The sequence below is a fragment of the Talpa europaea genome (assembly GCF_964194135.1).
Source record: "Talpa europaea genome assembly, chromosome: 9".
Taxonomy (NCBI): Eukaryota; Metazoa; Chordata; class Mammalia; order Eulipotyphla; family Talpidae; genus Talpa; species Talpa europaea.
The window spans coordinates 18,086,691-18,106,344 of record NC_140076.1 but is presented as its reverse complement, the minus strand read 5'-3'; the positions used below and the strand labels follow the sequence as shown (position 1 = coordinate 18,106,344).

At 43.1% G+C, this 19,654-nt stretch overlaps 1 protein-coding gene across 1 annotated transcript in view; it reads left to right on the top strand.

Annotated features, from left to right (window-relative positions):
• Positions 1–9,339: 9,339 nt before the first annotated feature.
• The window catches only part of SNRNP40 (small nuclear ribonucleoprotein U5 subunit 40), a gene marked incomplete at both ends in the record, with an annotated part of 28,159 nt that continues 17,844 nt past the window's right edge, over positions 9,340–19,654 (top strand). The window contains 4 exons of the mRNA XM_084242885.1: positions 9,340–9,483; positions 12,775–12,904; positions 13,396–13,489; positions 14,646–14,811. Of these exons, the coding sequence (XP_084099011.1) occupies positions 9,340–9,483; positions 12,775–12,904; positions 13,396–13,489; positions 14,646–14,811 (534 nt within the window). The remainder of the gene's footprint in view (positions 9,484–12,774; positions 12,905–13,395; positions 13,490–14,645; positions 14,812–19,654) is intronic.

The following is a 19,654-nucleotide window of genomic DNA, read 5'->3' as shown; positions in this document are numbered from 1 at the left end:
CCTTAATGTTCTATGGTTCCTCCATTTCTTTCCTGGCAAAGTTAATTCAAATGTCCTGTCACAAAGAAAGAAGACAGACAATAGTTAGATACCTGCATTCAAGAAATCTGTAGAAAATCCACAGCTAGTCTCTACAGAATAACAGATTTAGCACTATGTATTTTTACCCAAATCTTCTTTGTTCACGCTTTTTTTTTTAAAAGATTTATTTATTTATTTTATACAAGAACTGGGGTACAGGCCAGATGTGCAGGAGGGTGAGAGGATTCACCAGACAGAGCAGGGAAGAGAACAGGCAGACTGACTGAAATACACTGCTGAGGGGAGCAGCGGGAGAGACAGGAGAGGTCTGCCCTGCCATGTGGGACCCTCGCCTGCTGGCCAGGATGGAACTGGCACTGAAGAGGCTGCAGACAGCTTCACAGCGCGGTGCTCAACCGCCTGCGCCACCAGGGGAGGCCCTCCTTTGTTCACTCTTAATTGTGCAGTTTTGGAAACCTTGATCTTATTTCCCTTTAATTTGTTACTTGCCCAAAGCCACTGGTCTACTTTTTCATCTTGTTTTAATTGCTAAAAGTCAATGGAAGTCTTTTAAGACATATGTGAAAGGATCATGAGAATGGATTTTTTTAAATAGTAGTGAGAGCTAACATTTATCAAGTAGTTACCATGTCCAGACTGAGCACTAACCATCCAAAATTTCATTTAACCTTCAAAATTCTCATGATGTAGATTCTACTGTTGTGTAGAAAAGAAAACTTGGATTTCTAGAGGTCAAATTACTATGCTTATATCAAGAAATGGAGTCAAATTCTGGCTGACACCAGGATCCACATATTTAATGGCTATAATAGGCATTAAATCTGAAGTAACGTCAAAGAGAAAACAGTTTGCCTTTTTTTCTGACAAAATTGAAACACACATGCTCACTTTCAAAGTTCATATAACACTTGAATAATGAAGAAAAAATCATCCATCAATTTGATTTGCTTTTATATTACATGCAGAAGTAGTTTTTTAATGGAATCATAAAATTAATCATTACAAACACACCTTATTTTATTACACTTCACTACTGTGTTTTTTTTACAAACTGAAGGCCTGTGGTAATCCTGTGTTCAGCAGGTCTATAGGTGCCATTTTTCTAACAGCATGTTCTTATCTCATGTCAGTTGCATTTTGTAAATTCTCCTAATATTCATTCTATCTGTAAGGGTGATCTGTGATTAGTGATCATTGATGTTACTATTGTAACTGTCTTGGGGCACCACAGACCTCACCCATAAAAGTCAATGAATAAATGTGTGTTCTGACTGCTCCACCAACCAGACATTCCCGTCTCTCTCCCCAGGCCTCCTTATTCCCTGAGACATAATATTGTAATTAGCCCAATTCATAATCCTACTATTACCTCTAAGTTTTCTAGAGAAAGGAAGACATAGATCTCTCACTTTAAATCAAAGGATGGAGTTGATTACACTTAGTGAAGACAGCATGTAGAAAGCCGAGATCAGCTGAAAGCTGGGCTTCTTTAAAAAGTTAGCCAAGTTGTGAATGCAAGGGAAAAGTTCTTGAACAAAATTAAAAGTACTACTTCAGAGAGCACATAAATGATAAGTGAAACAGCCTTATTGCAGATATGGATATTTAGTGATCTGGATAGAAGATCAAACCGGCCACAACATGCCCTCAAGCTAAAGCCTAATCCAGAGCAAAGCCCTAACTCTCCTCAATTCTGTGTAGTCTGTGAGAGGTGACCAAGCCGCATAAATTTGAGGCTAGCAGAGGTTAGTTTCTGAGATGTACGGAAAGACACTGTCTCCGTAACACAAAAGTACAAGGTGAAGCAGCAAGCACTGATATAGAAGCTGCCGTCAGCTATTCAGAAGATTTAGCTAAAATCATTGAAGGTGGCCACACTAAACAACAGATTTTCAATGCAGATGAAATAGCATTATATTGGAAAATGCCATCTAGGACTTTTTTGTTGGTTACATAAATTAACCCATTTATTATATGCTAGCAATGTTTCAAATAGTGGCACTTCCACTGGTCTTCCAGTGCTTTCAGTCTTCTGATGGCAGACTTTACTGTGGCAGCAGAAGTGGTGTTGCAGGTCCAGGTACCACCAGGTAGTTTTCATGCAGGAACCACAGAGCCAGATCACCGCAGCTCGTCTCTTCATCTTAGGTTTGCCACAGAAGGAACAGTGGTGGCTGATTTCAATTTTCTTCACCATTTTCCTGAGGGAAGCAACATAATGGGGGCCCTATTCACAAACAATCCTGACCTTGGTCAGGATTTTGGCCAAACACGGTCCAAGCGCAGAGAGCCATCTAGTTAGTACTTTTTTTTTTTTTTCAAAGATCTATTTATGTATCCAAGAGCTAGGGTGCAGGCCAGAGGCCCAGGGATGAAAAGATTCACCAGAGACAGAGTGGGGAGCAGAACAGACAGATCTACTGAAATAACTGCTGAGGGGAGCAGAGGGCAAGACAGGAGAGGTCTGCTGTGCCATGTGGGTCAGCTCCCTGCCTGGGGTTCAAACTCAAGCCACAATGGCTGCTGATAGCTTCACAGCACTGAGATTTTGCACCACCAGGGAGGCCTACTCATCCAGTACTTTCACAGATACCAGATGCTTAGCCTTAAAGGACAGGTTGACTCTCTTGTTGGGGGGAAACATAGCTGACTTTAAGTTGAAACCAGAGCTCATTTGCCATTCTAAAAACCCCAGAGTCCTTAAAAATTATGCTAAATCTTCTCTGCCTGTGGTCTGAGAAAACAAAGTTTGGATGACCACCCATCTGTTTACAACGTGGTTTAGTGACTATTCTAAGCCTACTGTTGAGACCCATTACTGAGAAAGATTGTTTTCTAAGTAGCCTATTCACTGACAATGCACCTGGTCATCCAAGAGTTCTGATGGAGATGTATGAGTAAATTAATGTTGTTTTCACACCTACTAACACAATATTCATCCTGCAGTCCATGAATCGACGAGTAATTTTTACTTTTGAGGGTTATTATTTAAAAAATACGCTTTGGTAAGACTATAGCTGCCATAGATAATTATTTCTCTGATGATACTGGGCAAAATCAATTGAGAACCTTCCATAAAGGATTCACCACTCTAGATGCCTGTAGGGTAAGGTAAAAAGTATCAGGCTTTTCTGCCCTCCCACCATTAGGATAGATGACGGAACCCTGTGGTCCCGAATGCATGCCTGATGGCGGGCACCTGGAGTAGGGTTTGGGCGTATGTAGATGGGATTCACCTGGCCTGAGACTGGGCTTATAAGGGTGGCATCACGGGGACGCCAGCAGAGAACAGAACTACCAGAAGCAAGAGCGAACCAGAGCAGAGACACGAGAGAAGTAGAGAGAACACAAGAGAACGCTGGAGAGCCCAGAAAGAGTGAAGACTTGCTGGGGGCAGGCCTCTGCCTGCACCCCTGCCTGCTGTGTACCTGGTAAACCCCAATAAAAGCCTGAAAAGCCACTGAGGGCTCCAGGACTCTTTCCTCCTTTACTCCGTCTGCTCGGGTCATAGAAAACCTGCTCCGTGTCTTCCTGCCCCTTACATTTGGTGTAAGTCGGCAAGATGATCCATGCAGACTGGTATGGAGTTCTCCAAAGACCTCAGGAGGGACTGAGGAGTAGCGGACTGAGCCTGTGACAACACTGGAGGCACATGGCCGCACAGGAGATGGACAAGGTCCAGGAGCTGCAGGACGAAACCTCGCCTGGAGGAGATGGCCTGCGAGGACCAGCCAACGACCCCTGAGGCAGCAGAATCGTTGGCGAAGAAAGGACCATGATTCAGAGCTCACCAGTGCTGATGCAGGAAGAGGCCAACGGACTTGGACTAATGGAGTTGGATTGACAATCCCACCAGAAGGCGGAGGAACCTCGGCAGGTTGTTACATTTTGGGGACCTTGGGGGTGGATGGTATCATTTAAAACCCCAGGAGATGGGACTCAGGGGGTGGCCAGTGGGCCTCAGTGGCCAAAAGCAGCCTGTATACTGCCCAGCAGCTAGGCAGAGGAAAAAAGCCAGCTAAGAAAGGCAAAAGTTGGTGCTGAGATTTGGAAGCCCTAAGTGGCTCTTAAGCAGTAAATATGTTGAAGGCCAGTGAGTCTGTTAAAATCACCTGTGGGTGATGCCCTGCTCACGGTTGAGTGAGGGTGAGTTGTTGAGGAACTTGTTCTTAGGGGATGGGTGGGGAACATGGCTTGTGGTGGAGCTCACAGCCAAAGAGGGGACTCAAGAGAGGCCACATGTGGAGCTGGTATCCACAGATCCCCAACCCATGTGCTTGTGCAATGGATTGGCCTGAGTGCAGGGGACTGCGTGTCGCATTGGCGGCTATGAAAGCCGAGTGTTGGAATGACCAAGGACAGAATCCTGAGGGTTGGGCGATTACCCCCAACAGTACAGAACCGCCAATCCAAGAGTGAGTGCATCCTGGGGGTGGATGCAGTGTGTGGCTTGTGGCCAAGACCACAGCCAGAGAAGGCCAGGAAGCCTGAAGGCTCCTGGTGTGAGAAGGCAGATGCCTGAGTGGGTCCCCTCTCTCGAATGAGCAGTGCCTTTGGCAACAGAAGTGGTGGCTCATCTGCTGGTGCCAATAATCTTGCCTTTTGCCACTAGGTTGGTGTCCTGCCTGGACTTATTTGTGTTCTGTCGTATTTTGTTATATTGTGATGTATTTCATTTGCTTTTGTGGGCCATGGCTGCAGTGTTCATATTGCCAAGAGAAACGTATATAACTTGTATATAAACTGCTATAGACTGTATGACGGAAAACCCTGAAAGGGGCCTCCCCGGTGGCGCAGCTGTTGAGCGCTGGGTTGCGAAGCTGCCTGCGGCCTCTGCGGCGCCGGTTCGATCCCCGGCTGCTCCGGGCCACCGGAGGAGGGTCCCACATGGCGCACAGACCTCTCCTGCTGCCCGCTGCTCCCCTCAGCAGTGTACTTCGGTCCTTCTGCCTGCTCTGCTCTGGCTCTGGTGAATTCTCTCACCCTCCCAGGGTTCTGACTGTACCCAGTGCTTGAATGAATGAATGAATGAATAAATAAATAAATAAATAAATAAATAAATAAATAAATAAATATTAAACAAACAAACAAAAAAAAGCCTTAAAAGGGTGGACTGTAGGGTAAATAAATAAATAAATAAATAAATCTTAAAAAACAAATCAGGCTTTTCTGCCCTCCCGCCATTAGGATGGATGACGGAACCCTGCGGTCCCGAATGCATGCCTGATGGCGGGCACCTGGAGTAGGGTGTGGGCATAGGTAGATGGGATTCACCTGGGCTGAGACTGGGCTTATAAGGGTGGCATCATGGGGATGCCAGCAGAGAACAGAACTAACTACCAGAAGCAAGAGGGAAGAAGAACAAACCAGAGCAGAGCCACGTGAGAAACAGAGAGAAGCAGAGAGAACGCCGGAGAGCCCAGAAAGAGTGAAGACTTGCTGGGTGCTGGGAGGCCTGCCAGCCTCCCGGCCCCCCAGGACTCCTGCCTGCTGTGTACCTGATAAATCCCAATAAAAGCCTGAAAAGCCACTGAGGGCTCCAGGGCTCCTTCCTCCTTTACCCCGTCTGCTAGGGTCATAGAAAACCTGCTCCGTGTCTTCCTGCCCCTTATAATGCCATTAAAGAGTATTCAAGATTCATGATAAGTCAAAACATTGGCATTAACAAGTCTTAAGAAGTTGATTCCAGGGCCTCCCTAGTGGCACAGGCAGTTGAGCGCAGCACTGCAAAGCTGACCACAGCCTCTGCAGTGAGGGTTCGAGCCCAGCCAGCCATGGAGATACCCACATAGCATGGCAGACCTCTCCTGTCTCGCCTGCTGCTCCCCTCAGCAGTGTATTTCAGTAGATCTGCCTGTTCTGTTCCCCACTCTGGTGAATCCTCTCACCCTCCCGCAAATCTGGCCTGTACCCTGGTTCTTATATAAATAATCTTGAAAAAAAAAAAGTAGATTCCAACACTCACGGGTGATTTTTGAGGAGTTCAAGACAAGTAGAGGAACTAACTGCAGATGTGGTAGAACTAGAAAAAAATAGAGAACTAGAAATGGAGCCTGAAGGTGCAACTGAATTGTTACAATCTCATGATAAAAGTTGAACAGGTAAGTTGCTTATGGATAAGCAAAGAAAGTGGTTTTTTTGAGATGGAATCTACTTCTGGTGAAGATACCATGAACATTGTTGAAATGACAACAAAGGATTTAGAATATTACACAAACTTAATTGCTAAAGCAGCAGGGTCTGAAAGGACTGACTCTAATTTTGAAAGACAATCTACTGTGATTAAATGCTACTGTATTGCATTACATGCTACAAAATCTCATGTTTTTTCCTTTTTTCCACCATCATGTTGTATTTGATGATGGTCCTTGCTGTCTTCTCACAAGACTTTCAGGATCAAGAAACAAAAACAGAATCATCTCATTTCCTAATGAACACAAGTGAAAACTGGTAATAAAATCAGGTATAATTCTAAAAGATACTGTAGAAGAATCAAGCTGGGTCCATAAGGAGACTCGGACATGAGATGGCACACAAATGTATGCTCTATCACATCTTACCATATTACACTGCAAACATCACTGTTTGGACACGTTCGGGAACTTATTTTTCTTTTTGTATACTTCTGTACTTAGTATGTTGGACCCATAATAAATATGTCAGGTCTTTGTTTAGAAAAGTAAAAAAGAAATCTTTCATGGAAGGGAGAATCAATGAGACAAAGTTCACTGTTGTCTTATTCTAAGAAATAGCCACAGTTCTCCCGCCCAGCTGTGACTATGCAGCTGTCGCTTCTTTTCCTTTTCCTAATAAACCTGTCTTTTAAAATTAGAAAAAAAAATGGCACACCCAGCCCCAACCTTCAGCAACCACCACCCTGATCAGTCAGCAATTATCAACATCAAGAAAACTTTCCACCAGAAAGAGGACTGCAACTCACTGAAGGCCCATATGACAGTAAGCCTTTTCTAGAAATCCAGTATTTTCAAATTCATTATGTATTTTGGTAGTTTTTTTTTTCAATGATGCTATTGCACACTTAATAGACTACAGGAGATGTAAACATAACTTTTATATGCACTGATAAATCCAAAAATTTGTGTGACTCACTTCATTGTGATATTCATTTTATTGTGGTGGTAGGAAGCAGACCAGCAAAATCTCTGATGTGCTTGTAATTAAGAGACATTTTCTTAATATATTTTAGTAACATAGAAATAATTTTTATTTATATAATTAACATTTAACATTAGCTTCAGGTGTACAACATGATTCAATATATGTATATATCACGAAATGATCACCACAATATGCCTAGTCAACAACTTTCACCATACAGCATTACAAATTTCCCTTGTGATGAAAACTTTCAAGATCTACACTAGTAACTTTCAAATGTACAACACAGTACTATTAACTATAGTCATCATGCTGTGTATTGCATCCCATGACTTATTTTATAACTGGAAATTTGTACCTTTTGATCACCTTCACCCATTTCGCCCATCCCCACCTGCAGCAATCACTACTCTGTTTTCTGTATCTATGAGTTTGGTTATTTGACTTGTTTTTGTCTTCTTGACAGGGTCAAATATGTATTTACTAAAGCTCTTTCCAGAATTCAGACAAACTGGGCCTCCCCTGGTGGCGCAGCGGTTGAGCACTGGGTTGCGCAGCCTCTGCAGCGCCAGTTCGATCCCTGGCCACTGGGGAGGGTCCCACAAAAAAAAAAAAAAAAAAAAGGAAAACGAAAAAAAAAAAAAACAGAATTCACACAAACTGCCTCCTAGATGTAATGAATGGAATAAAGATCATTAGCTTTCCTTTTCCCCAGGCAAAAAAAGAACTACTCAGTTGCATTAAGTTGAAACCTAGGAATTACCTCTGATCCTTTTTTGCACTCACTGTATCCAATGCAACACCAAGACCTACCAATTTTACTTTCTACATCTCTCTAGAATCTGTCCATTTCTCTGCACCTCCACCTATATCTCAGGTCTCATTGCCAGCATCTCTCATCTAAATCTGCATCTCTCATCTAAATCTCTTCCAACTTGTTTACACTGATGACAGGAATGATCAAACCACCTCCCCCATCAAGCTATCCTCACCCCTCAGTGAAGAAATTCCCTCAGTGGTTTCCCACCAGCCTTACAGTAAAAGCAACAAATTCGCAAGGTCTGGCTTCCACTGGCCTCCAGCTTCATATTGTACCATCCTCCCCTTCTTCTGTGTACTGGCCTCTTGATAACATTTAGTCATTTTCCTCCCAACTGCCACAAAGCCTCTCTGCATATGCTTGTCTGTGTGGGAAATTCTGTCCTCCCCTCTTTATCTAACTAATTAGAATTCTCCGTTCAGGCCTTTTTTTCCTCAGAGAAGCCATCCAGTGTGTTTCAGGCACTCATAACACAGAGTACTAGGTGGCACTTGTTTCACATTTCTTGGGGAGATCATTGTTAACGTCTGTTTTCCCCACCAGAAACGAGACTCCTGAGGTCAGGGGCCATGTTTGGTTCACAGTGTAGCCCCAATGCTTTGCACAGTAAAGATCAGCTGGACGGTTAAGGAGATGGCCTAGTTCTTCGCATGAATTCAAATTTCTCAACAAGACTGTGGTCTGGAGACGGAGGAGGCGGACATTTCCTTCATCCCCGTCTCCCTCAGGGGCATGGAGCGGGCCCTGGGTGAAGGCTGCAGAATCAGTGGCAAAAACACGGTAGCCTCCTCAGAGAGGAGAAATGCGTCGCCGAGGGCCCTACGCGGCCGCAGGGACCCCCCCAACCCCCCCAGCCCCAGCCGAGAGAGGGGACGCAGGCTACAGTACCAGAGCCAGCAACTCGGGACCCTCCTCTGCCCCTTGCAAACACATCTTCAGTGAGAAGGGTCAGCTTCAGACCACACAAACCAGGCGCCCCCTCCAGATTCCACAGCACCACCCCACCCTGCGCCCCCGATCTCCCCTATACTCACTCGATGTCAGCACCCGGCCCCCGACCGCAGCATTGCGCCGACACGCCAAAGTCAGTCAGCGCGCTTCCCCCCCACAAGACCCAGCGCGCGCGTAGGCGGGACTCCGGCTCCATCCACCAATGCTGGAATGGTGCTCTCGTGACATCAGAAAGAGCTGACCAATAACAAGATAGTGTCCAGGGGGTGGGGCATAGGGAAATCTCGGGAGCCGATTGGGCCCTCCAAACCGGAAGTTCTACGGGAAGGATTAATTCGGAGCCAATCGCGCGGCGCCTAAGTGTGTCGGCGCGGTCGGTGGCGGCCCTGAGGAGAGTGGCTGCCGCCATGATAGAACAGCCGAAGCGCAAAGGCCCAGAGTTGCCGCTGGTCCCAGTCAAGCGGCAGCGGCATGAGTTGCTGTTGGGAGCAGCGGGGTCGGGCCCCGGACCCGGGCAGCAGCAGGCAGCGCCGGGAGCTTTGCTGCAGGCGGTAAGTGAAGCAGCAGGCGGCTTGGGCCCTCGCCCTGCTTACCGTCTCGCCTCTCGGCGCCGCGCCGGGTGATTCCGCGCCGGCCTTACTCCCCCAGCCCCACACTGCCCGGAGCGGAGCGAGACTCTGGGATCTGGAGTTAAAACAGATCAACACTGTTACAGTGGCCCTGTGCGTTCACCTCTCCACCGCCCTGAGGTGGCTTTAGAACCAGGGTTAGGACCTTGAATTCAAAACCGGGATGGGGCCTTCCTGGTGGCGCAAGGGGTTGAGACGCAGCCAATGAAGCTATCCGCAGCCACTGCAGCACAAGTTCGATCCCCAGCCAGGGAGTATCCACATGGTGCGGCAGACCTCTCCTGTCTCGCCCACTGCTCCCCTCATCAGTGTATTTCAGTCGATCCACCTGTTATGCTCCCCATTCTGTCTCTGGTGAATCTTCTCACTCCCTGCACCTCTGGCCTGTACCCCAGTTCTTGTATGTATAAATAAATAAATAAATCTTTTAAAAAAAAAGAGTAGTTGGATGAATGAGGGAAGGAAGGAAATGAATGATACTCGGTTTGGGACATTGGGCAGCTTGCTTTGCCCTTTATTTCTCTGCATTGATGTTGACAATCAAATAACAGCTATCACTCATAGAGTCCTTGCGCTAAGTCCTTTGTATATGAAAACCCCATTCATCTTGGTAATAGCCTAAGCATTGGAAACTTTTCCCATTTTGTAAACGGGACAACAGACATACACAGGTGAGAGAAACAGTTTTTAAGCCCAGAATGCGTCCTCTTCGCTACATTTCTTGTAACATAGAGGCTGTGTCCTCTCACAATCCCTCTACTAGCCCTTCAGTAAATCCTACTGGCCCCATCCTCAAAATATATCCAGAGTTAAAAAGACAAAACTTGCAAGTGGCTATAGACCTGAGGCTTACAGCAGGGGAGGGAGGGGGAGAGGGGTCAAAACAGGAGAGGGAAGCATACCAGGCACTAAGGACAATGGTGATGGTTTATGGTTGGATGGATTATGTTGAAGAACTACCAGGACTACACCAGTGGGGAGAAATCTGACACTGGACAAAAACTAAAGATGTAAGGAAATAAGTTTAATTTTAAAGTAAGTGTGTGTGGGGCCTCCCCAGTGGCGCAGTGGTTGAGCGCTGGGTTGCGAAGCTGCCCGCAGCCTCTGCAGCACTGGTTCGAGGGTACGCGGACGCGGACCTCTCCTGCTGCCCGCTGCTCCCCTCAGCAGCGTACTTCGTCATTCTGCCTGCTCTGCTCTCCCCTCTGACTCTGGTGAATTCTCTCACCCTCCCGCGCTTCTGACTGTACCCAGTGCTTGTATAAATAAATAAAATAAATCTTAAAAAAAAAAATAAAGTAAGTGTGTGTGTGTAGACGTGCTACCACCTCTATCTTCATCACTAGTTCTTGATCTAAGCTGCTATTATTTGGCACTATTGCAATAAGATCCTAGTGGTATTCCTGTTTCTGCACTTGTATGATCAGCCTGTCCTCAAACCTGCAGCCAGACAAATCCTCCTAAACATCGAATCATGTTTCTTCTGCTCAAAGTCTTTTCCACTTTACTCAGGAGTAAAACCAAAGTCCTTAAATCTTTTGCCTTCTTTCCCTTTAGCTCTGATCTACCAGTCTTCCATTGCTCAGTCACACTGACTTCTGTGCTCCTGTCTCAGAGCCTTTACATTTGTCACTCCTACCAAAATGCTCTTCTTCCAGGTGGAATGCATTCAGTTCCTTCAAATCTTGATCATGGAGTACTTTTTAAGTGTGTGTTTTCCTGCATACTATTTTAAATTGCAACATTGCATACTCTAACCCACATTCCAGCTTTTGTTTCTTCTGCATTGCACATACCACTGTGTATGCTTTTTTCTCTCCCTCCCCTTTTGACCCTTCTTCCCGCTGCAACACAAACTATGTTGTTTATTTGTTCAATAGTGTTTGAAAATGCTTGGCATGTAATGTTTCTTTTAATGTTTCAGCTGAAAACTGCTGAAGAGATTTGAGGATTATTGCTAGTACACTTGTTCTTCTGACTGATAAGAATATCAGCCCAGGCTTCCGTGAATTGCCCAAGTCTAGCCTTAGTGCCCAGGTCCATAATCCAGACAACTTTTCCCAATAATTTGTATCCTGCAGGGTTGTTGGAAAGCTCAGTTCATTCATTCATTAAATGAGCAAAAGACGAGGCCTCCCTGGTTGCACAGGGGTTAAAGACATTGCTGTCTAGCTGTGGCCAGCCACTGCAGCAGGAGTTTGATCCCAGGCCAGCAAGCTAACCCACATGGTACAGCAGGCCTCCTGTTTCGCCCATTGCTCCCCTCAGCAGTGTATTTCAGTAGATCTGCCTGTTCTGCTCCTTACTCTCTGGTGAATCCTCTCACCCCTACACTTCTGGCTTACAACCCAGTTCTTATATGCATAAATAAATCCTTAAAAAAAAATGAGCAAGAGACTGGGAAGACAGTTTGAATAATATAGGTCGGCTCCCTGTACTCACAGAACTTCTAGTTCAGGCAGAAGGAATAAAATATGTAAATAAATATAAAAGTAGGGTAATGACATATGGTAAGTGCTGTGAAGGAATAAAGTAGCCTTAATGGAATGCAAAGGGGAGGTAGGGTGCTGCTTGAGTTCCAAGTAATCAAGGAAAGACTTTCTGAATTGGAAACATTTGAAAGGAGACAAACCCAAAAGATTCCTGTCTCTCAGGCAACAAGCATAACGATCCTGAGGCAGAAATGAGTTTAAAATGTTTGAGCAATTAAAAATTGGCTATGAGGGCCTCCCCGGTGGTGGCACAGGGGGTTAAGCAAGGTGCTGTGAAGCTGTCCCTCTGCAGCGCTGGTTTGATTCCCAGCCAGACGGGGAGAGGCCCATATGACACAGCAGACCTCTCCTGCCTTGCCCACTGCTCCCCTTAGCAGTGTCTTCAGTCCGTCTGCCTGTTCTGTTCCCCCCTCTGTCTCTGGTGAATTCTCTCAACCTCTCACATCTCTGGCCTGTACCCCAGCTTTGGTATAAAATAAATCTTTAAAATTTTTTTTTTTTAAAAATTGGCTGTGAGACAGGAGCAGAGTGAAGGAGAACAGTGTAACAGATAGATCTGGGTAACTTGAGCATATCAAATTGGAGGCATGAGTTATGTGAGAATTCCCACTCTCTAAATGAGAAATACACTCAATTGTTTTTCCTTGTCTTCTCCCTTTGCCCACCCACCCCTCAATCTTTTTCCTGTTTGCAGCAACTACTGTTATCTTTTTTTGTTTAGGGGCCTCCAAGATGTTCTTCCCTTCAAGCTCCAATCATGCTTCTCTCTGGACATGAAGGAGAAGTGTACTGCTGCAAGTTCCATCCCAATGGATCGACCTTAGCATCTGCAGGATTTGACCGACTGATATGTAAGGCATAGTACTTGAATCTGAAGTAATTGGTCTTTGCCAAATAGTGATTATTTTTAATGCCTTCTGTGCAGAGTAAGGTATTAGTCTGAATTGGTAACATAACAAACTGTGGCTGAGATGCTAAAATAGAGGCATGAAAATGTTGCGTGATTTGGGTATAGAACTTGGGTCCATATAGATATAGAAGGAATTTTGTTACAATCCTAAATGCTCTAGTTTCAAAATGTCTTCCTCATGGAGGCAAATCTTGAACTAACTTAGCAAGACAAGAGATCCAGGCTTAGCAGATCAAGCGGAGTAATAAGAGAGAGAACTTTTCCCCAAAGGTGTGAGACCCTCCTCTTGATCTACACTTAGAGGTGTAGCTGGTAGAAATAATAGTGTTCCAAGGGAGTATAATTTCAGAACTGTTGTCTTGGTAAATTCATAAGTGGTCAGAAATGGTTTTTTGCCTGACAGTACTCACAGAACCCCTGTCTCCCTAACAGTGTTATGGAACGTCTACGGTGATTGTGATAACTATGCTACCTTGAAAGGACACAGTGGAGCGGTGATGGAACTGCATTATAACACAGATGGCAGGTGAGTGTTCTCCAGCATTGAGTGACTGCCTTCTCATACTAAGTCCTCCTGGAGTCTTTTTGCATTTCATCTTTTGAGTTTGCTCTCTCAAGATACCCTGCTGTCAGAAGCTACTGCATTTTTTCTTCTTCTTATTTTCCTATCACCGTCACTCCAAGTAAGATGTTTATTGTTCTATGTATCCATCATTTAACTTATCAGCAGTCAGACAAATTTGTTTTCTTTTTAAGACAAAATGCAATTAGTTTTATTTTATGTAAATTACCTATTATAAAAGTAATAAAATATTTTGAGAAACTCAAAGCAAAAAGATAAAAAAAATAACCCATATTCTTAACATTCCAAAGATAATTGCTGTGAATGTTTGGACACTTTTTTCTCAAGCCTTTTTCCTACTCAAAGCTATTTGGTTTTTACGTATACTGTATGTTAGAATTATGTTTACAATCTTGTCTGCTCTTTTTATCCCTTAACTTAATTCACCTAACATACCTGTTTGTCATAACATACTATTTATCATAAACATTTTAATGATTGCGTAGTTTTGGAATAACTATAGATATGTAGAAATGTGATTATACAAAGTTAATCATTCTCATTAGGCATTTTGGTAAAAATTTTTATTGTTTTTTATCTCTTTATATTCTTAGGGTTCCCTGGCATACATTTTTCCTATTCATGTTCAAGTAAAGAGAACATTATAAAGTTATTTATAACTTAGAGATCAACCTCGGAAACAAAAACTTTGATTTTTTTAGAGAAAGGGTTAAAATTACTCAGCCATTGGATCAGGGGGTCTGTCTTAATTATCTCTGCAGCAAGGGGTAATTAAAGATTTCCAAGTGGGCTGATATCTTATGTGTAAGGTGTTGTCTATCACAAAGGAGGAAAAGATTAAGAAAACTATTTTAGATGTATAATGTATCATGGGAACTACAGAAGGAAATTTTTTAAATATTTTGCAAGGTACGCACCTTGTAACTATCTGAAATATGTCTGAAACATACTTTCAGTTTTTGAAAGTAGGGGGAAGCATTTCAGTATCATGCCAAACTGTCAGCACAGCATGTCAGTGATCTTGAGTATTTTGGCAAATGGAAAGGATAAATTGCTGTAGTTTGTCTTACTTCTTTTTGTTCTTCCTCTTACCTTCTAGTATGCTCTTCTCAGCGTCCACAGATAAAACTGTGGCAGTGTGGGATAGTGAAACTGGTGAGAGGGTTAAAAGACTGAAGGGACATACTTCCTTTGTGAATTCCTGTTATCCAGCCAGGAGGGGCCCCCAGCTTGTCTGCACTGGCAGTGACGATGGTACAGTTAAGGTGGGTGTTGTTTGTGTGTTGCCATTTCTGAGGTGACAGAATGTGCACTTAGTCTTACCTTCCCACCTGTGCTGTACCTTCCTCTTCACAGCTTTGTTTTTAAAAGCCAAAACACTTTTTAAAATAATTTAAAATGACAATGTTTTAAGTGTTCTACAGGATAATGTTAGAACCATATTGACTTGGAATACAATGGATCACCTAAATTGAATTTTTGGCAATTTTCTTTTCTGATCACTGTTCAATCTTTATAACAGTGACAGAAGTATACATGTCTTACAAAGTTGTGAAATTTTATAGCCAGTGGGTAAAAATCTCAGTACATGGTTTTAAAGACTAGGATGGGATCTTAAAGATCATTCAGTCCAGTGATTTCCAACCTGTCTATATATCAGAATCACCGACAGACCCTGTTAAAAATACACAATTAGGGCCTTCCTGGTGTCTAGGGGTTAAGTCTCAGCACTATCATTGCAAAGGCCTGAGTTCAATCCCAGGCCAGGGAGCTAATCCACATATGGTGTTGCAGACCTCTCCTGTCTCATCCACTGAACCTTTTTCAGTAAATTTGCCTGTTCTGGTCTGTCTCAAGTGAATCCTGTCATTCCCCACACCTCTGGCCTATGCCCCATTTCTTCTATGCAAAAATAAATATTAAGAATACCCAATTAGGGCCTCCCTGGTGGCGCAGCGGGTTGAGCGCAGTGCTGTGAAGCTGTCTGCAGCCTGTACAGCACGGATTCAATTCCCAGCCAGCCAGGGAGATTCCCACCTGGCGCGGCAGACCTCTCCTTTCGCACCCACTGCTCCCCTCAGCAGTGTTTTTGGTACATCTGTCTCTTCTGCTTCCCACTGTTTCTTGAATTCTCTCACCCTCCCGCGCCTCTGGTGTGCACCTCAGTTCTTGTATAAATAAATGTTTAAAAATTAAAATACCCAATTAGGGTTTAGTAGCTCTGGAATGAGAATTTTTTTGTCATTATTAAGACTTTTTTTAGGGCAGTTTTAGGATAACAAGATTAAGTGGGAGATTTCCCATGTATCCACTGCCCCCATGCATACCCAAACCTGCCCATCCCTGCTCCCTTAACCCCCATTAATATCACCTACCAGAGTGGTAAGTATACTTGTTAAAATTGATAAACCTACATTGCTACATTGACACATCTTAATCACCTTCTACATTGATACATCTTAATCACCATGGTTTATATTAGGATTCTCTTTTGCCTAGTATTTGTTCTGTGGGTTGGACACATATGTAAGGGCATAGATCACTATGGGTATCTTAGAGTTTTGTCACTACCCTAAAAATTTTCTGTGCTCTGCCTGTTCATCCTTTCTCTCCCCCCTATCCCAACCCCTGGAACCACTGATATTTTTACTCTCTCTATAGTTTTGTTAAATTGTTATCATTGGAAACATCTAGTTGGTAGTCTCCTCATCCTGGTTTCTTTCACTTAGTAATATGCATTTAAGATTTCCCTGTGTCTTTTCATGGCTTGATAGCTTTTGTATTTTTAGTGTGGATTGATATTCCATTTCCCATAGTTTATCTAGTTATCTACAGGAAATCTTGGTTGCTTCTGAGAATTGGCACTTATGAATAAAGCTTCTATAAACATCTGTGTACCGGTTTTTATATGGATCAAAGTTTTTAACTCCTTTAGGTAAATACCAAGGAGTATGAATCCTGGTAAGAGTATATTTAATTTTGTAAGAAACCACCAATCTTCCAAAATGACTGTACTTTTTGCATTTCTAACTGCAGTGAATGTGTTGTTTCACATCCTCTTCAGCATTTGGTGGTGTTGGTGTTAGAATTTTGGCCTTTCTAATAGATAAATAGTGGTGTCTTGTTTTCATTTGCATTTCTCTGATAATATGTGGAGCTTCTTTTCATCTCTTATTTGCCATCTGTGTATCTTTGGTAAGGTGGCTGTTAAGGTCTTTAGCTCACTTTTTAATCAGATTCCTTATTGTTTTAAGAGTTCCCTATATTTTTGATTAATAGCCCTTTATTAGATGTGTCTTTTGCAGTATTTACTCCCAGCCTCTGGCTTGTCTTCTCATTCTGTTAACACTATCTTTCATAGAACAGAAGTTTTTAATTTTAGTGAAGACCATTTTACCAATTATTTCTTTCATGATTGTGCCATTGGAGTTGTATCTAAACAATCATTGCCAGGCCTCCTGGTGGCTCAAGGGTAAGTCTCAGCACAATGATGCTGTTGGCAGCCACTGCAACAGTAGTTCAATCCCCAGCCAGGGAGCTAACCCACATGGTGCAGCAAACCTCTCCTGTCTCACCCACTGCTCCCCTCAGCAGTGTATTTCAGTAGATCTGCCTATTCTGCTCTCCACTCTGTCTCTGGTGAGTCCTCTCACCCTTCCCCCCCACCTCTGGCCTATACCCCAGTTCTTGGATGCATAAATAAATAAAATCTTCAGGGAAAAAAAATCATTGCCATATGTTACCTTCTAGGAGTTTCATATTTTCTATTTTACATATAAGGTCTATAATCCATTTAAGTTGTTTTTTGTGAAAGATGTAAGGCCCTTGTCTAGATTCATCTTTTTAGCTATATCAATAGATGTTCAGCACCATTTTTTGAAGAAACTTTGCTTTGTCAAAGATCAATTGACTGTATATTTCTGAATTGTCTGTTCCCTTCCATTGATCTCTTTGTTCTTTCCCCAATACTACACTGTCTCGGTTATTCTAGATTTATAATATATCTGGAAGTTGGATAGTGTCATTGTTCCAATTTTGTTGTTCATCAGTACATTGTTGACTATTTGGGGTATTTTGCCTTTCCGTATAAATTTTAGAGCTATTTTGTTGGTACAAAATAACTTGCTAAAATTTTAGTTGGGATTGCATTGAATCTATATAGATCAGGTTGGGGAGAACTGGCATCTTGATAATACTGAATTTTTTATCCATTAAACATGGACTGTCATTACATTTGATTCATTCACTCTTGGTTTTATTCTTCAGAGTTTTGAAATTTTCCTTATATAGGTCTGAACATTTTCTTTTTAATTTATACTCATCTATTTTTCTTTTCTGGGATGTTAAAATATTTTGTTTCTAAAAATTAGAATTTTAAATATATTCCTCAAATGATTCAATGTAACAGGTCTTTTTGCAAGCCATTGATTTTGTCCAGTGTTTTCATTTTACAAATAAATATAAGGAGGCCTAGCAGTACTAACTTATTTCAAGGGCACACAAGGATAGAGGAGATTAATTACATACAACAAGCTTGATCAAGTAAGTAAATAAGTCTGAGGGATTTCTCAGTGTCAGAGAAAGGAGTTACCAATACAGAAAAAGACAATTAAAATGCATCTTGTCGTGTTGGTATCAAATTGTAAGTATCAATGTGAACTAAGACTTTCAATATAGTAATAGTTATAGGGGAAAAAATGGATCTAAATGTGTGTGAGTAGTTATGTGTGTGTGTCTGTGTGTGCCTGTATTGCCTGACTGTCCATTGAGAGGGTTGAAGAACAGTGCCACTCCAATGGTAATGAACCCATCTACTGTGCAGGTCTTGGCCTTTAAATATAGTTTTTCCACTGAAAGGAACCAGAGCTCCTTATTTCAGGACTGGGCAGAGAAAGTACATGATGAGCCTGGAACATCTTGTGCACGAAAGTTTGTCACAAGAACATCTTGATCAAATGACCAAGCTGAATATTAGTAGCAATGGGAAAAATCAAAATTGTGAAGCACTTGATATGACACAATGAAAATGCAGCATCATTCAGTGATTTTCCTGCGAAAGGTACATAACTTGAGTGTAATCTTTCTTTTTTTTTAAGTTTTTTTTTTTTTTTAAGATTTATTTATTTATTCATACAAGCACTGGGTACAGTCAGAAGCATGGGAGGGTGAGAGAATTCACCAGAGCCAGAGAGGAGAGCAGAACAGGCAGAGTGACGAAGTATACTGCTGAGGGGAGCAGCAGGCGGCAGGAGATGTCCGCGCGCCATGTGGGACCCTCGCCCCATGGCCAGGGATCCAACCGGCACTGCTGAGGCTGCGCACAGCTTTGCAGCCCAGCACTCAACCGCTGCGCCACCAGGGGAGGCCCACTTGAGTGTAATCTTTTTTTTTTTTTTTAATATTCTTTTTTTTTTTTAGATTTATTTATTTATTATACAAGCACTGGGTACAGTCAGAAGCACGGGAGGCTCAGAGAATTCACCAGAGCCAGAGCGGGGAGCAGAGCAGGCAGAAGGACCGAAGTACACTGCTGAGGGGAGCAGCGGGTGGCAGGAGAGGTCTGCGCGCCATGTGGGACCCTCCTCCGGTGGCCGGGGAGCAGCCGGGGATCGAACCGGTGCTGCAGAGGCTGCGGGCAGCTTCGCAACCCAGTGCCCAATCGCTGCGCCACTGGGGAGGCCCTTGAGTGTAATCTTAAGGAAACATCAGACAAGCCAAACTAAGACACATTCTGCAAAATTACTGCCCTATACTTTTCTGAAGTGTCATGGTCATAGAACTCAAGGAAAGTCTGAGGAAATATTCTGGGCTAAATTATGACAGCTAAATTCAACACATGATTCTGAACTGAATACTTTTGTAAAGAAAGACATTGGAACAAGTTGGTAACATTTGAATGACCTCTTGAGCATCAAGTGGTAGTAATGTATCTGTTAATTCCGTGATTTTGATGGTTGTGTTAATTATGCAGGAGAATAGCTTTGTGAAAAAACACACTAAAGTATTTAGAAGTGATAGGACATTAGCAAGTTACAGTCAAGTAATTTAGGGGCAAGTTCTCTTTTACTTGTCACTTTTTAGTATGTTTCTGGCTATTTCATATAATCT